At 28.7% G+C, this 14,434-nt stretch overlaps 1 protein-coding gene across 6 annotated transcripts; it reads left to right on the top strand.

Moving 5' to 3' along the window:
- Positions 1–3,267: 3,267 nt before the first annotated feature.
- Positions 3,268–14,368, top strand: LOC136774778 (uncharacterized). 6 transcript variants are annotated; one of them, XM_066729227.1, is made up of 16 exons: positions 3,268–3,408; positions 3,480–3,688; positions 4,155–4,293; positions 4,379–4,517; positions 4,700–4,739; positions 6,068–6,113; positions 9,365–9,562; positions 10,427–10,575; positions 11,176–11,214; positions 11,325–11,375; positions 11,475–11,549; positions 11,640–11,690; positions 11,761–11,984; positions 12,635–12,794; positions 14,014–14,134; positions 14,221–14,368. In XM_066729227.1, the coding sequence occupies exons 9-16, from the start codon at positions 11,202–11,204 to the stop codon at positions 14,246–14,248; spliced, it is 723 nt and encodes a 240-aa protein (XP_066585324.1). In that variant the 5' UTR covers positions 3,268–3,408; positions 3,480–3,688; positions 4,155–4,293; positions 4,379–4,517; positions 4,700–4,739; positions 6,068–6,113; positions 9,365–9,562; positions 10,427–10,575; positions 11,176–11,201; the 3' UTR covers positions 14,249–14,368. The 6 variants fall into 6 exon arrangements, with proteins under 6 accessions (XP_066585324.1, XP_066585327.1, XP_066585326.1 ...); XM_066729230.1 differs by having other exon boundaries at positions 4,364–4,517; XM_066729229.1 differs by lacking the exon at positions 4,700–4,739.
- The last annotated feature ends 66 nt before the right edge of the window (positions 14,369–14,434 follow it).

The raw sequence follows: 14,434 nt of genomic DNA, 5'->3' as shown, positions 1-14,434 counted from the left end.
AAAGCATATCAGTGTTTAAATTAAAAAAAAGAACAAATAATGATATAGAAAGATATCACAGAAGTATTCATGAATTAATGGGAAATCATGCTAAATTTCAAAAATTTATCTGTAAGTAATAGTTAATTAATTTGATTACTTTTTATAATTACTATTCTTATATAATCTAGATCACGAATTTATATATATGTAATATTGTTTTTATTAATGTTTAATTTTACAGTAAAATTAATAGAATTGATTAAAATAACAACTATAGAAGTAGAGCAATTAAATAACGATTTAACTATAAGTAACAGCAATAAAGATAAAAGTGACAAAGTTTTTGACCAATGGCTTGAAGAAAATTGGAGCAGATTAGAAAATATTGAAGATTTATCACAGCCTTCGATAGAAAAAATTATAGATGATTTTATGACAGAGTCACTCTTAGCAAATAAGAAGTTCATGGCAAAAATTGAAAATTTATTAAACGAACAACAAGGTTCAATATTTCTATTGTTAAAGGAAAAGATACTTACATGCTCTTAATAAACATTGAGTTTTTAATTTCAGATAATGTGAATATTGGTGAAGATAATTTGGTTGATTAATATATAAGTTCAATAACTTTATTATTATTGACACTGATTAGTTAAAATTCGATATTTACGTATTATCATATTACTCAAGTAAATTATTTAATGAAAGATCTTGTACGCTTAATAGACGTAGTAATTATTTCATAAAAGAAGCAGCTTATCATGTATGTGCAAAGGCAATTATTAAATATATTGGATTATTCTTCCAACAAATTGCATTCTTTCCCGATTCCTTCATTTACTGTCTGATTGAAGCTTATAATGATAGATTACAACTTATGACTATTATTGAAAGATTTAAGTCAATACAGAACTTGATATCTAAAAAGAAATTATTATAATGTAGTAACTTTTCGTATAATCTATAAAAATATATAAATATAATTAATGAAATACTTATCTGGATAATACTGTAACATCCTTGTGAAGCAAATCAGTCCTTAATATATTCAATCTATCATCACCTTGTTACTAAGTGTCCGCAAAGTTTGGGCTTGACTTTTCAACTAATCTACCAGCTTTACACTTCCAAAAAATAAATTCTTAATATTCACTAAGCAATTTGCTATGATTATTGTTTCATCGAATAAGCAGTACTACAAATAGGCACTAATTAAAGCCATTGAACTCTTGGTTGTCTGCAAAGTTATGATGCATATAAAACAGTCAACATGTCGATCAAAATGATACTACAAAAAATTTATTGGGTTTAGAGATCAATAAATACAGACAAGTTAATAGCTTTTAAAACAGTCAGTAAAACGTTTCATTAGTAAGACAGTGTATAAGGAGTCAAATGATTCTACTAGTTCAGCAGCTCTATTTAAAACAAAAAAATTCTTTATGGAATATTTTTAGACCTATTACATAAATAGTATATGGCAAATATTTTTTTCATAAACAGTATATATAAGATATTCACTTCTAAATATAATCACTCAAACTAGATTGAATAATTTGAGCTTATAATTATACCTTTCATTAAATACATAATGATATTTAATGTTAGTGAAGAGTCAGCTTTGCAATGTGCAGATTCCTATCTCAACATTTCACTTTACACTTTACTTATTTTAAATTGGACTTTTGTTGTGTCAGCTTTCATTGTTAGTAATCCATTCGGTTGTCGTCAAATTGAAATTGAACTTATAATTGATGTAGCAATAAGAAATTTATACCTGAAATTAAATCATCACAAAGTATTAACTCTTTCTATAATAATCAAATGATAATGCAAATTATGAATCTCTTAACTTAATAAAGACAATAGACCCGTTTAATAATTCTCCTTTCTCTTATTTTCTTGGCATATTTATCAAAATGCAATATAACAGAAATGTAAATAGCTGATATTTCAATGTAATATATGATCCTTGCTACCAAGAAGGTAGAATAACCATTCTCAAGTGTTTTAAAATAACTTCACTTTACAAATACTTATATATACTTCTGCTACTTTCGCTTTTAATTCGAACCTGGTTATATTTTACGTCATTTCCTTTCTAACTAAGCGCTACCAACCTAAGAATAAAACATACAACAACCATAGACATGATTATTATAGAGATGACTCTTTTTTCAAGAACCGTATTCTGACTTGTTGATATCTACCCCCTAACAGCACATTTGACTGAAAGCCGACTGAATGTCGACTTTTTGAAGTTATGTTAAAGTCATCCTGAAATAGTCGACTTAAAGCCGACTCTTCTAAAGCCGTCCTGAAAAAGTCAACTAAAAGGTGGTTTTTCTTAGTCAACTTTAGGTCATCCATAAAAAGTCGACTTTTGGATGTTTACGTTCAGTGATCTGATCCGGGTTAGGGTTTACTACAGTCGCAGTAATACAGCTTTCGAAAAAAACCCTAGATTAACCCGGATTTGGTGAGGAGGCTTCCGCGTGTGGATCTGATCGATTCGGGTCTGGGTTAAAGGGGTTAAGGTAGGACGTATTCCGACGTGATTGAAGTGTCAAAAACGGACAAGTGACTAATAGCAATAGGTTTTACCAACAAGTTAAAGGATTTCCATTTATTTGAACACTGCTTGCCATTAACTAAATATCCTTTATTACCTAATTCTGCAGCAATTACCTCCCATAATTTTTTTTGACCAATATTTTTATTTTGTATTATATTTTTATTTTTCCTTATATGTTCCAACAACAATTTTGTGCTTCCAATTGTCCAGGAATATTTATTCAGATCTGTCAAAAAAAAGAAAGTATTAATTAAAATATTTCCTTTTAATAAAGTCTAATGAAATTAAGATTTAATAATTAATGCAAATACACTTTTTTCACTCCAATGTTTTGGGTTGTGCAGGAAATTAAAGTATAATTAATAAAACTGAATACTTTACTATTTTAGTATTCTGTACTACATTTAAACTTTACATACCTACATATCTATTGTGAGCGTAGTATTGATCCATCTTTATTTCTGAAAAAATTTAGTAATTAATTGCAAATATACAGAAAATTTATTGCCATTTAAATACAATAAAAAGAAGATTAAGGTTATCATTTTAAATATAATTTAATTCTTCTTAATTTTTTATTTTTACCTGATGAAATTAAAAAACTACGTGATAAAATGTTAATAATAAAAGTTTATAACTAAGTTTACCTTTATTTGCTTATTGAAATTTTACCAATGCTGTTTTGAATTTCGATCACGTCTGAGTACGTCCTACCTTAATCCCCTTTAACCCGGATCCGATCAGATCCACTCGCGGAAGCCTCCTCACTAGACTCGGATCCATCTAGAGTTTTTTCGAAAGTTGCAGCTCTGAAACTGGGTCTAACCCTAACCCGCATCAGATCACTGAACGTAAGCATCCTTTTTTTTAGTTGGCTTTTAGGTCATCCATGAAAAGTCTGCTTAAAGGTGACATTTTATAGTCGGCTTTAGGTCATCCATGAAGAGTCGGCTTAATGGCGACTGTATGTATGTAACACAGAAGGGGGTGTACATCAGTTTACATACACGCGGATTATCCCAGATATCCATGCAGGATTATTGCTTATTATCCGTCGATTAATTTTGCATCATTTGGTAATACTTAGAAGGATAGCGAAAGGAATTCTGCAATTTGATTTGGATTTTCCGAGTAAGTTTAACAATTGTATTTTTTTTATAAGATTTAATTACTATATACTTTTCCATTAATTGTATCATAATTACTTCAAATATATTTAGGAAAGATAATGGTTTAGATTTAATGTGACTAAAGACAAATTTATAACAAAACTGTACACTGTGGTTAATAAGTAATATATGTGGCTTCTGCATACTTATACAATATAAGCCTTTTGCATATGAATCTGTAATCGGGTCCCTTAATTACTAATTGTTTGAGCATACTCATATTTTTACTACGTTTCTTGAAAATAGTTATTCCAATTTTCTAATCTAATAAGATATATTTTAAAATTCTTAATATTTTCCATCAATACTTAATAATCTTGTTTTTCTGGTAATTATAATAATTTATGATGTAGTATTTTGAAAACCATACAGTGTTTTAATTTCATATACATATGTATAATAACTAAAAATAGATTTTCACTTTATAGAATTGAATGTTACTACGTTCCTTAAAGAAAGCGAAAGCAAATACAGATAAATGATTACTACGTGCTATCTATATTAAAATACTTTCTGTAGTCTATTAAATTGAAAGATAAAAGAATACACTTGCATCGCATCCTTTGAGTAAGTCTTTGTAGTATTTTGAAAATCATACAATGTTTTAATTTCATATATGTATAATAACTAAAAACAGATTTTCACTTTATAGAATTGAATGTTACTACGTTCCTTAAAGAAAGCGAAAGTAAATACAGATAAATGATTACTACGTGCTATCTATATTAAAATACTTTCTGTAGTCTATTAAGTTGAAAGATAAAAGAATACACTTGCATCGCATCCTTTGAGTAAGTCTTTAAACAATCATCTTATATGAATAAGTTATCATATTTTATTTGTTTGTACATGTAAATCTGTATTGATTTTTCTTTTTTCTTCTTCTGTAATCCTTTATTTATTCAGATTTTGCAATCTTTTATTCTCTATTCTCTTTAATTGAATTATAAAATAAATCTCTTTTATAAATTAGGTCTTATTTCAAAAATTATAAAAGTGATGAAAGCTATAAGGTAAAACTAATAATATTTGTAGAAAATTAGAAAAAAAACTATCTTTAAATACATAAACATTGCCATGCCTTATAAATTAAACCTAAAGTTGCTTTATGACCATATACTATATTCTTTATGTATGTAAACAAAAGTACACTCAAATTTACTATATATAATAGCATGTACATTTGACAGTTTTGCACAGTTGTACACAATTTTAACCGAAAACATACTTAAAAAAATAAATACTTTTCATTCTTGTAAAAATCTTTAATTTGTTTAAATGATAAAAGAAAGTGGGGGGGGGGGGAGGGGGGGGGGGGGGTTCAAGCATTTATAAATTTTTGTTAGAGCGTAATATAAGGGAATTACTTTTTTTTAAATTTATTTCCAGTGTACATTCTGGTCGATAGATCAAAATATAAAGGAAACTTTTTTAAGAACCACCATATAACATACGAGGTTCTTTTCTCTAAGTCCTGAATGCAGGTTCGAGTTATTTGACAATAGCACCTATACATATATTATACATTATTATATTTAATAAAATCTTTGAACGTTAATTTTTAACGCCTATTTCTATTTAATTACTTTTATTCTTCATTATAATTATTATTTTTCTCAAATAATCTCACTCATGCGTTTAATAATAAATTAAACAAAATATATTAAAAGTTTGCTACAGTCAATAGTGCTATAGTCAAATAACGGGAAATGACCTATGCTCCAGTGTAAGAAAAACATCCTGTATGTTCCATTTTATCTTCTTCTAAGCTCCATTTTACCTACTTTTACTTCGATCATTTGCATAAGCTGTTTCCCTCTCTTTCTCCCAATTTCATAAATCAGTCATATCTTTCTCTCTATTCACTATCTTTTTTAATCACACCCTCGCCTCCCTATTCACTAGATATACAATAACTAAGCTTCCATTCACTCCTACAAGCGTAATATTTCTTTTTATATCATTTTGTAGCCCTCCATTCCAAATTTTAAATCGAAGTATTCCTGACATCTTCTATATCGTTCCACCCTCTACACTCATCTCTTTGTCCAATGACGTCCTCATCTATAACTCCTGATTATCCTTTTTATATTATCTCCATGTTTCTTGTCTTCGCTTCTATTCTATCCTTTTCATTGTTTCCAGCTCTCCCTTATTAATCATTTCCAGCTTTTCAAAAAAAATATAACTCGAATCACTTTTGTTATTTAATTTAGAATTGTTTTCCGACTAACAGTGAGCATGAAAACTTGCAACTTTACGAACACTTTACTTTAAAAAACATAAACTAACGCATGTATATAAATTATACAGGTTAATTTACTATAAATGTTATTTACAGATGGCATATATCAAGTTTTATTGTGCGAGAGAGTTTAACATAAATGGTATATATAGAAATATAATTTTCTTATATTTTATTAGTTTTATTTTTTTTTTAGATTATTTATATTAATTCATAAAAATAATTTTAAAATGCGTAAATCGTTTTCCAAATTGACTAGACGGCAACAAAACAACCGTACTCTAGCTAGTTACAATGCTGCTTGAGAGATCGAAAATACAGAAATTGGCCACATGATGGAAAATCCATCAATAAGTTATAATATTGATAGTTTTGCACACAATGAAACCACAATTGAAAGACCATCAACAAGTTATGAAGTTAATGTTGTTTCAGATAATGAAAATATTGTTGAAATGACATCAACACACTATAACGTAAATATTATTTCTATGAATGAGGATATAAGCTCTGATGAATCAGAACTATCAACAACTGATATCATTGAATCGAGTAATAATCAATTGACAAAAATCTTAGATCAATCTTTACAATCACAGTTACAAATGTGGTCTCTTAGATTCAATATACACCAAAACGCGTTAACTAATTTATTGCACATTTTGTCACAGCACGGACATCATAATATTCCGCTAGATGCTCGAACATTATTAAGTACTCCGAAACCCAATAGTTATAAATTAATAAGCTTTTCAAATGGCCAATATATGCATTTAGGCTTAAATAAATTTCTCAAAATGGTTATAGAAAAATATTCAAAAATATTGAATGAACTAACAACAATAAATTTGGACTTAAATATTGATGGATTGCCGATTTCGAAAAGTTCAAAGAGTCAATTGTGGCCAATTTTAGTAAAGATATCAAAAACTAATTTATCTCCTTTTCCAATTGGTATTTATCATGGCTATCAGAAACCTCCTCTGCAGTTCTTAGATCCTTTCATAACTGAATTTGAAAATTTGCAGACTAATGGGTTACGGTTTAATTCTAAGAATTGGCAAATTAATATTAGAGCGGTTATATGTGATGCACCTGCTCGAGCATTTCTTAAATGTGTAGAATCGCATAATGGTTACTTTTCCTGCGGAAAATGTATTACCAAAGGTTTATATTTAGAAAATCGCATGACTTTTCCAGATACAAATTGTCCATTACGTACAGACGTAGATTTTAATAGTAGATCTCAGTCGGAACACCATATACCTAATATTTCTTCACCATTTGAATTAATTGGAATTCCAATGGTCTCAAAATTTCCAATTGATTATATGCATAATTCTTGTCTGGGTGTATGCAAACAGCTTCTAACATCCTGGTCCAGTCGTCGACGATACTCTAGGGTAGCTGAAGTTCATATTGAAATACTAAATAGAAACCTGAAGAACGTTTCCAACTGCGTTCCTAAAGAATTTTCGCGTAAAATTTTCAATCTTGATGAGCTTCCAAGATGGAAGGCAACGCAATTTCGGACTTTTGTTCTATATCTCGGTCCCAGTGTATTAATAAATGTTCTGAAAACAGAAGAATATTTTCACTTTAATACTTTAAATTGCACACTACGAGTTTTGTGTAATCCAAATTTGTGTCAAAAAAATATTGAATGCGCGCACAGTCTTTTAACTAACTTCGTTCAAAACATGAATGTTTTCTATGGACCTGAAAGTATTTCTTGCAATATTCATAGCTTAATACATTTACCCGCTGATGTTGAAAGTCTAGGCTCGTTGGATTCATTTTCCGCATTAGCATTTGAAAATTATTTGTTTATATTAAAGAAATCGTTGCGTAAATTCGAGAAGCCTCTACAGCAACTTGTTAATCGAATTAGTGAACAACTTTTCTTACCTGTCAAAATCGATGAAAATATATCTGTTCCGAAGTTATCAAAGCCAGTGAATTAAAATTTGCCTTTGAGTTGCAGTAATGCTCACTTGCAGCTTGATTTATCAATGTTTACATTAACTACTGTGCACCCAAATAATTGTTGTTACGTTAAGGAGAATGATGGATTAAACATAGTTCAAATTTCACACATAGGGTATCAAAACGAGGAGCCGGTTATTATTGGTCAAAAATACCAAAATATGTCGAATCTTCCTAATTATCCTATAACTTCAAGTTCTTTGGATATACATGTTGTAGCGGATTTATCAAATGTAGCATTATGGACAGTAGCTACAATAGTTAAAAGAGCTTTTAAAATAAATTATATAAATAGCGATTCCTACATTGTATTTCCGTTGTTAGCACATGATATGTAGAGTAAAATGCTTAAAATTACCCACAATATCAAATTAAAAAACATGTATCACACCGTAACTATAACAGATATCGACTTTTTGTATAACACCTTTTCGGATGTAAATAAAAAATACTTTCAGAAAGGCTTAGAGAACAAAATTGATATCTATCATACTTACGAAGATAATTAAATTTTTACGTCCACTTTCTGGGGCGATTTAAGTGTTACACACTGCATATATATGTAACACAAATTAGTCCTAAAACGCATAGTTTCCATAATATTAATATTATCTGTTTCAGTTGTCTCATATTTTATATTTATAAATATGACGTTTTATTTTACATTGTATTCTGTTGAATACATATAAAATACTTGTATAAATCATAGTTTGTGTTCTTATTTATATAGTGTTAACATAATAATATTAGTTATTTCTCATCGAAAAAATTATAATAAATATATGTAGGTAATATATTTGACATTAAATTTCCAAAAGAAATACATGTTATTATTTCCATAAACTTTTCAATGTTTTGTTTTAATTTAATCTAAATAAATTAAAATAAATTAAAACTATCAATTCCAGCATTGTGGCCAATTTCTGCGATAAGTAAAAATGCTTTTAAAATAATTTTTATATTTAACAACTCACACTAGACCTTTGTGATATTGGAATACAACATATCAGCTAGGAAAGAAGTAATATACCTATATCAGAAGAAATGGAAGTACGTTATTGAAAACAAATGTATACTTTTGTACTTGTTGTCCTAGTATTTGTAGTCACTTTTCGTATCTGAAAAAGTATGTTTAGCAGAATAAGTGAAATCTAAGTTGCTCTGTATGTACAATGGGGGCATCGTATGGTAAAAACAGTCGTTTCATAGATGGAGAATTTTCTGGGTGAAGATTACCTTCCACTTTTTAAATAAAAACATTTTGTGTTGCATATTCTTGGAGCCCATTCCAAGAGACTTCAACCAAATTTGTATATTGGTTTACTAATTCATACATTATTTAATACTTCGTACATGCACGTGTCACTTTTTATTTCGTTTAATTGACATAATACAATTTCTCAACAGGCTTGGAACGTGATAATGGGAAAAGAACAGGATGAAAATTGGTGTTCTACTGTTCCAGCATGCTGGATAATAGAGGAGGAGTCGTCGGTATGGTGGCCACCAAATAATAAAAACACAACAGTTACAGTATCAAAAGCATGTCCTCCAGAGAAAGACTGGGAAATATATATATATATAATCAGCTTATAGGCCCGTTTAGTAAGTAAAACACTAACAATATACAATATGTAAACATTTCATATATTGCGTAAGATGCATGATTAGATACATAAGTAAAAGTTATACATATGTTGTATCATAAAATGCCCCTTAACTTACAATGAATACAGTAATTTTTGTTATAAATATAACAAGATTTTATTATACAAATGTGTGGATTTGACCTTCAAAAGTCAAAAAAATATTGCTATGAGATGATATTGGGCATATAGAAAACCATGTTTATCAATGAATCAATTTCCCGCACTGCACATACACACATTCTTATCTTAATACCACTCGACCTCTACCCGATGTAGTATGTAAGGTGTGTAATTATAATGCTGACGGTATCGCTGTTATTTAAAAACTTCTAAAAATTTACAAATGCTTACCTCGTCAACACTTAGAATAAATATTACATTATTATAGCTTACATATTTTATAAAAATGATGAGCTGCAGTAAAAGATATGCTAAGAAAAATAAATAATTTCATTCATTAGATTAAAAATTCATGCTACCTTCAACTGATTTTTCGAGGTCTAATGGATAATGCCATTTGATAGACTCTTAACATAATTACAAATACGTTCATACTAATTTTATTAAAAAATGTTTATTTTAGAGATATTGACTGGTGTAGTAGCTTGCCTAATAGTAATATAGGTCATTTTGACATCTTTATGATTAGAAATCCAATCATTTAGACGTTATTGGAATCAGTTTTTCTATCATGCTACAACCAATACATATTTTTCACGTGTATTGCTCGTTGTTTATTATTAAGTGGCATTGAAAATATTTAGCTTATAGAAGAATCAATAAAATCATATTACTTACTAATAAACATCCATTTCAACAGATTCATTTCACGAAGCTATTACAACAGAAAAAAAGTGTACGAGCCTGTCCTCGGGTGCAGATACCGATAATATAATGGAGACTGTAATAGCACCAGAGAAAAGGAGAAGGGTTGCAAAAAAAAATTTTCCATAGAATGTGACAGTCTTTGTAAGTAGATATCTAAATACTTTTACCACAATTTTGTAAATACGGACAAATTATAAATTTCTGACCATCCCACCGGACAAATAAACTTTAAAAACAATAAACGGATCCGTAATTGGATCCATTTATACAATTATTTTATATATTTTCTTATTTTTGGAAAAAGAAGTACTTATTAAAAATTGGTTCATCATAGAGTTGCGCTATACACTCTGCAAAATTTATTTGTACACTTTACAACTATAGTCTTCTATAACACAAATATCGGAAGAAAATCTCTATAGCTTTTTCAAGATATCCGCACAATCGATGGACATGCTAAGGACGTCCTTTCAATATTATGCTCTATTAGGAGTGTAGTAAGGTGGAAGGTTCAGGAATTAATTATACAGCTTTTGTTACTTTTGTGAGAAGATCACTGAAAGAAATAGTTTGATTCAGATCTGAAAAGACTAATTGACTTTTAACTAAAGCTTTAAATATTTTTACCAAATACTTTTCTAATAATTGACCCAATTGCTTAGAGTATATTGCCTGCTAAGACTCTGTACGGATGTAAATTAAAATTATAAATTTGCTCAGATAATGGTTTTCATGTTTTAGCGGATAATGAAACTTGTGAATCAAGGATGTCAGCAAAACGTAAGAACATTTTTTAGGAACTTCATAAAAAATATTAATATCATTTTAGATTCATTTCTTTGTTACTCAATTACTCTCATTTTAAAATATAATATTGTGGATTGTTTTAGTACAACTTCGCCGAGAAATTATTCCTTTACCTAATTGCGCCGTTGATAATGGTAAAAACAATAATTGTTATATATTCGAATAATAAATATAATTATATTGTTGTTCAATAGTGTAATAAATGTTTTCATCTTAAATTATTTATTTTTAAGAGGAAGAGAGTCCTGCATGTTCAATAAATGAAATGGCTAGATATGCTGATCCTTCCGAATCTCTTGAACGTAATGGTAAAATATTTTTAAAACAAATTTCATCGCATGGGATCTTTATACGAAAAGTACTTACTTTATTTTAATGTATCTTCTTTAAATTTACAGAGTCTTTTAATATACAGTCCCGTACACCTTTTCATAACTGCAATTGTTGTGGTAATTCATCGTAGAGTAGTTTTATAGGGAGAATTAATAATTCCGCAATAACTTTTTCATATTACTGCAGAAATGTGCACAAAGGAGTACAAAAAGGAGATGAAGCAGCTCTCCAGACAAATGTATGCTCTTGAGGCATTATTGAAAGAACATTTATCACAATGTGGAGGTTCCACTGTATGCGCACAAGGATTCGCAACCGACCGTCTTCCATCCTTTCCTATACGCACAATAACTGATCTCGAAAAAGTGGATGGGGATATGCAAAAAGACTCTGTCATGAAAGAACAATTTGTAAGTAAAAATAATACTTCGATTACTATAATATTTAACATAAGTAAAATTGCAGCATCTATTTAGCACTTCTATTTTATTCCTCAAAATAAAGTGACTAAGCCACTTATTAAATTGATACATTAGGGCAACATATACTAGATGTTTCTCTAACGGCGGCACATAAAGCTGAGGACAAACCCTCCGCTTAAAGTTAACCCGTAGTTAAAATGGTATTGTTTAATTGCAGGAACTATACCACTTTCACTATGGGTTAACTTTAACCGAAGGGTTTGTCCTTGGCCTAGAGATTTCGTATTATTGACTATAGAAAACTTTTCGTATTTCGCTTAATTGATTATTAAACATATGTGAGTGAGACTGTTTGAGAAAAGTAATATTTATAATGAAGAAAAAAGGTACTTGAACATAAATAGGCGTTAAATAGTAAGACACAAAAATTTTATTAAATATAATAATTTACAGTAAGTGCATGAGTGCTGTAGTCAAATAACACAAAATCCATATATGCCACCGTTAGAGAATTACCTTTTAGGCAAAGGTTAACGACAAAACAATATACTCCATGTCGAATAACAGTTCATGCATGTATCCTTGAAATGTCCTGCTTTAACCTAATTCCTTGCATGCCTTACTTGATATGATTTCAGGAGCAGCGATTAATCAGAATTGGTGGGCCAAACTATAAGCTATTTACTCGTAATATTTTACATGATATAATCAGTAATGAGTTAGGTTGTTGTTTGTCCTGGACAGGACAAAGACATAGGTTCTGTTTCAAAACCACGAGTTTAGCCAAAATCATTGTCGGTAAATCTCATTCCTTACGAATTATGTAATCCTAACTGAAAATTAATCATACAGGGCTTATCAGTATATATTTTACATGCTAATATTTGACTGCAATTAAAGATATGTAGAAGCAGTTAAACTGAATTATTTATATTTCGAGGAAACACATGTTGTGTTACAAATGTCAATTCTTTACAGATTATACTTTTTAAAACTTCATAAGGTCATATCCGTGGCTTTTTAAATAAAATGATTTTATTACTGTACATACTTTTATAACTGTTTTTGAGAAATATCTAAAACATCGGATGAATCTGTCATTTATCACGATTATTTTATATGATAAATACTTTTAAATTTACGTAAATAAATATATTTGCAATAACTATGCCAATAATGTCAACTTCACATTCATATACAAAATACGTCAAATTTTGATCTTCCCGCAATACTTGCATTAAATAATACATTCATTTTGGGTTGTGAAAATACATGAAAATCAACGTTATCAATTTATAATAAATAAACATTTAATTTATTCAACAAATTATTTATATAATCTTTAAATACAAAAAAGAATTAATCTTAAAACAAAAAATAATCATACAAGAAGTGTGCCTTTTACCAATCTATGTATCTTTAATTGCAATGAATATTTAGCTCAATGTAATACAAGTTATACTGATGCATCCTGTATATTTATTTACAAGTAGGCAAGTGATGGCCAGAAGTATTTTTGGATATATTATATTCATTCCTATTTATTATATTATTCCATTACAAAATATACAATTACAATAATACATTAACACAGCATGAACAGTTTGTGATCACAATTTATATGCAGAATGTTTATCTAACGATGAGACATAAAATCGTGTTATATGTCTATAGCACTTATGCACTTATTATATATATACTTTATCATATTTATGAAAAATGTGGAAAATTAATTTTTAATGATTATTTTAGTTTAATTGCTTGCATTAATTATTATAAATATCATTTTTTTCTTAACTAATCTTGTGCACCATATTTAATACTGAAATTAAATGAAAAATGGTAATTTTTCTGCAATCATTTGTGCGATAATCAAATAATATGAAATCTCCTATGTCCTACTGTTAAAAAAACATCCTGTATATTACTTCCTTTGAATATTTTGTAATAATTTTCTTATTCTTGTTTAATATTATGTGCAGAGCATACTTTAACAATTCCTATGTTGATATTTTAGAGATAGTAATGAAGCAACATTCACAATGCTCTTCAGCAGTAGAAGCCGTTATGCAAGAATGGATTAGGAGATCTGGAGATCGCATGCGTTCATCAGCGCGTAAAACAGTAAATCGTTCTCAGTAGGTTTTATCACTTGGTCATATTTTTAAAGTCAACAATATAGTTGAAACCTCCTATTATAAACAAATTTTTATTTTACTTGTAGAATTGCTGCGCTTTTGGAAAATCAATAATGTGGTCAATTTACGATTCCAACAATTAGCAGTTTTAAATACAGTGAGTGAGATTAATTAAGGCTAAATGATACTTATAATGAAAAATTAAAGAAATTAAAAATAGTTGTTAAAAATTTACGTTCTAGGTTTGTATTATTAATTAAAATAATGTCTAATAAGTTCTTTAGTCAAGTAACAAAATCC

Source organism: Prorops nasuta, unplaced genomic scaffold, assembly GCF_024137725.1.
Source record: "Prorops nasuta isolate Cenicafe-Biocafe unplaced genomic scaffold, Cenicafe_Pnas_1.2 PNAS00007, whole genome shotgun sequence".
NCBI classification, from domain to species: Eukaryota; Metazoa; Arthropoda; class Insecta; order Hymenoptera; family Bethylidae; genus Prorops; species Prorops nasuta.
The sequence above is the reverse complement of the archived record's forward strand: the minus strand, read 5'-3'. Positions and strand labels throughout refer to the sequence as shown.

Coding starts and splice junctions, on each gene's coding strand:
- LOC136774778 (XM_066729233.1), top strand. Junction 11,691..11,760: donor TCATAACTGCAATTGTTGTG/GTAATTCATCGT, acceptor ATATTACTGCAG/AAATGTGCACAAAGGAGTAC. Junction 14,135..14,220: donor AAAACAGTAAATCGTTCTCA/GTAGGTTTTATC, acceptor TTTTACTTGTAG/AATTGCTGCGCTTTTGGAAA.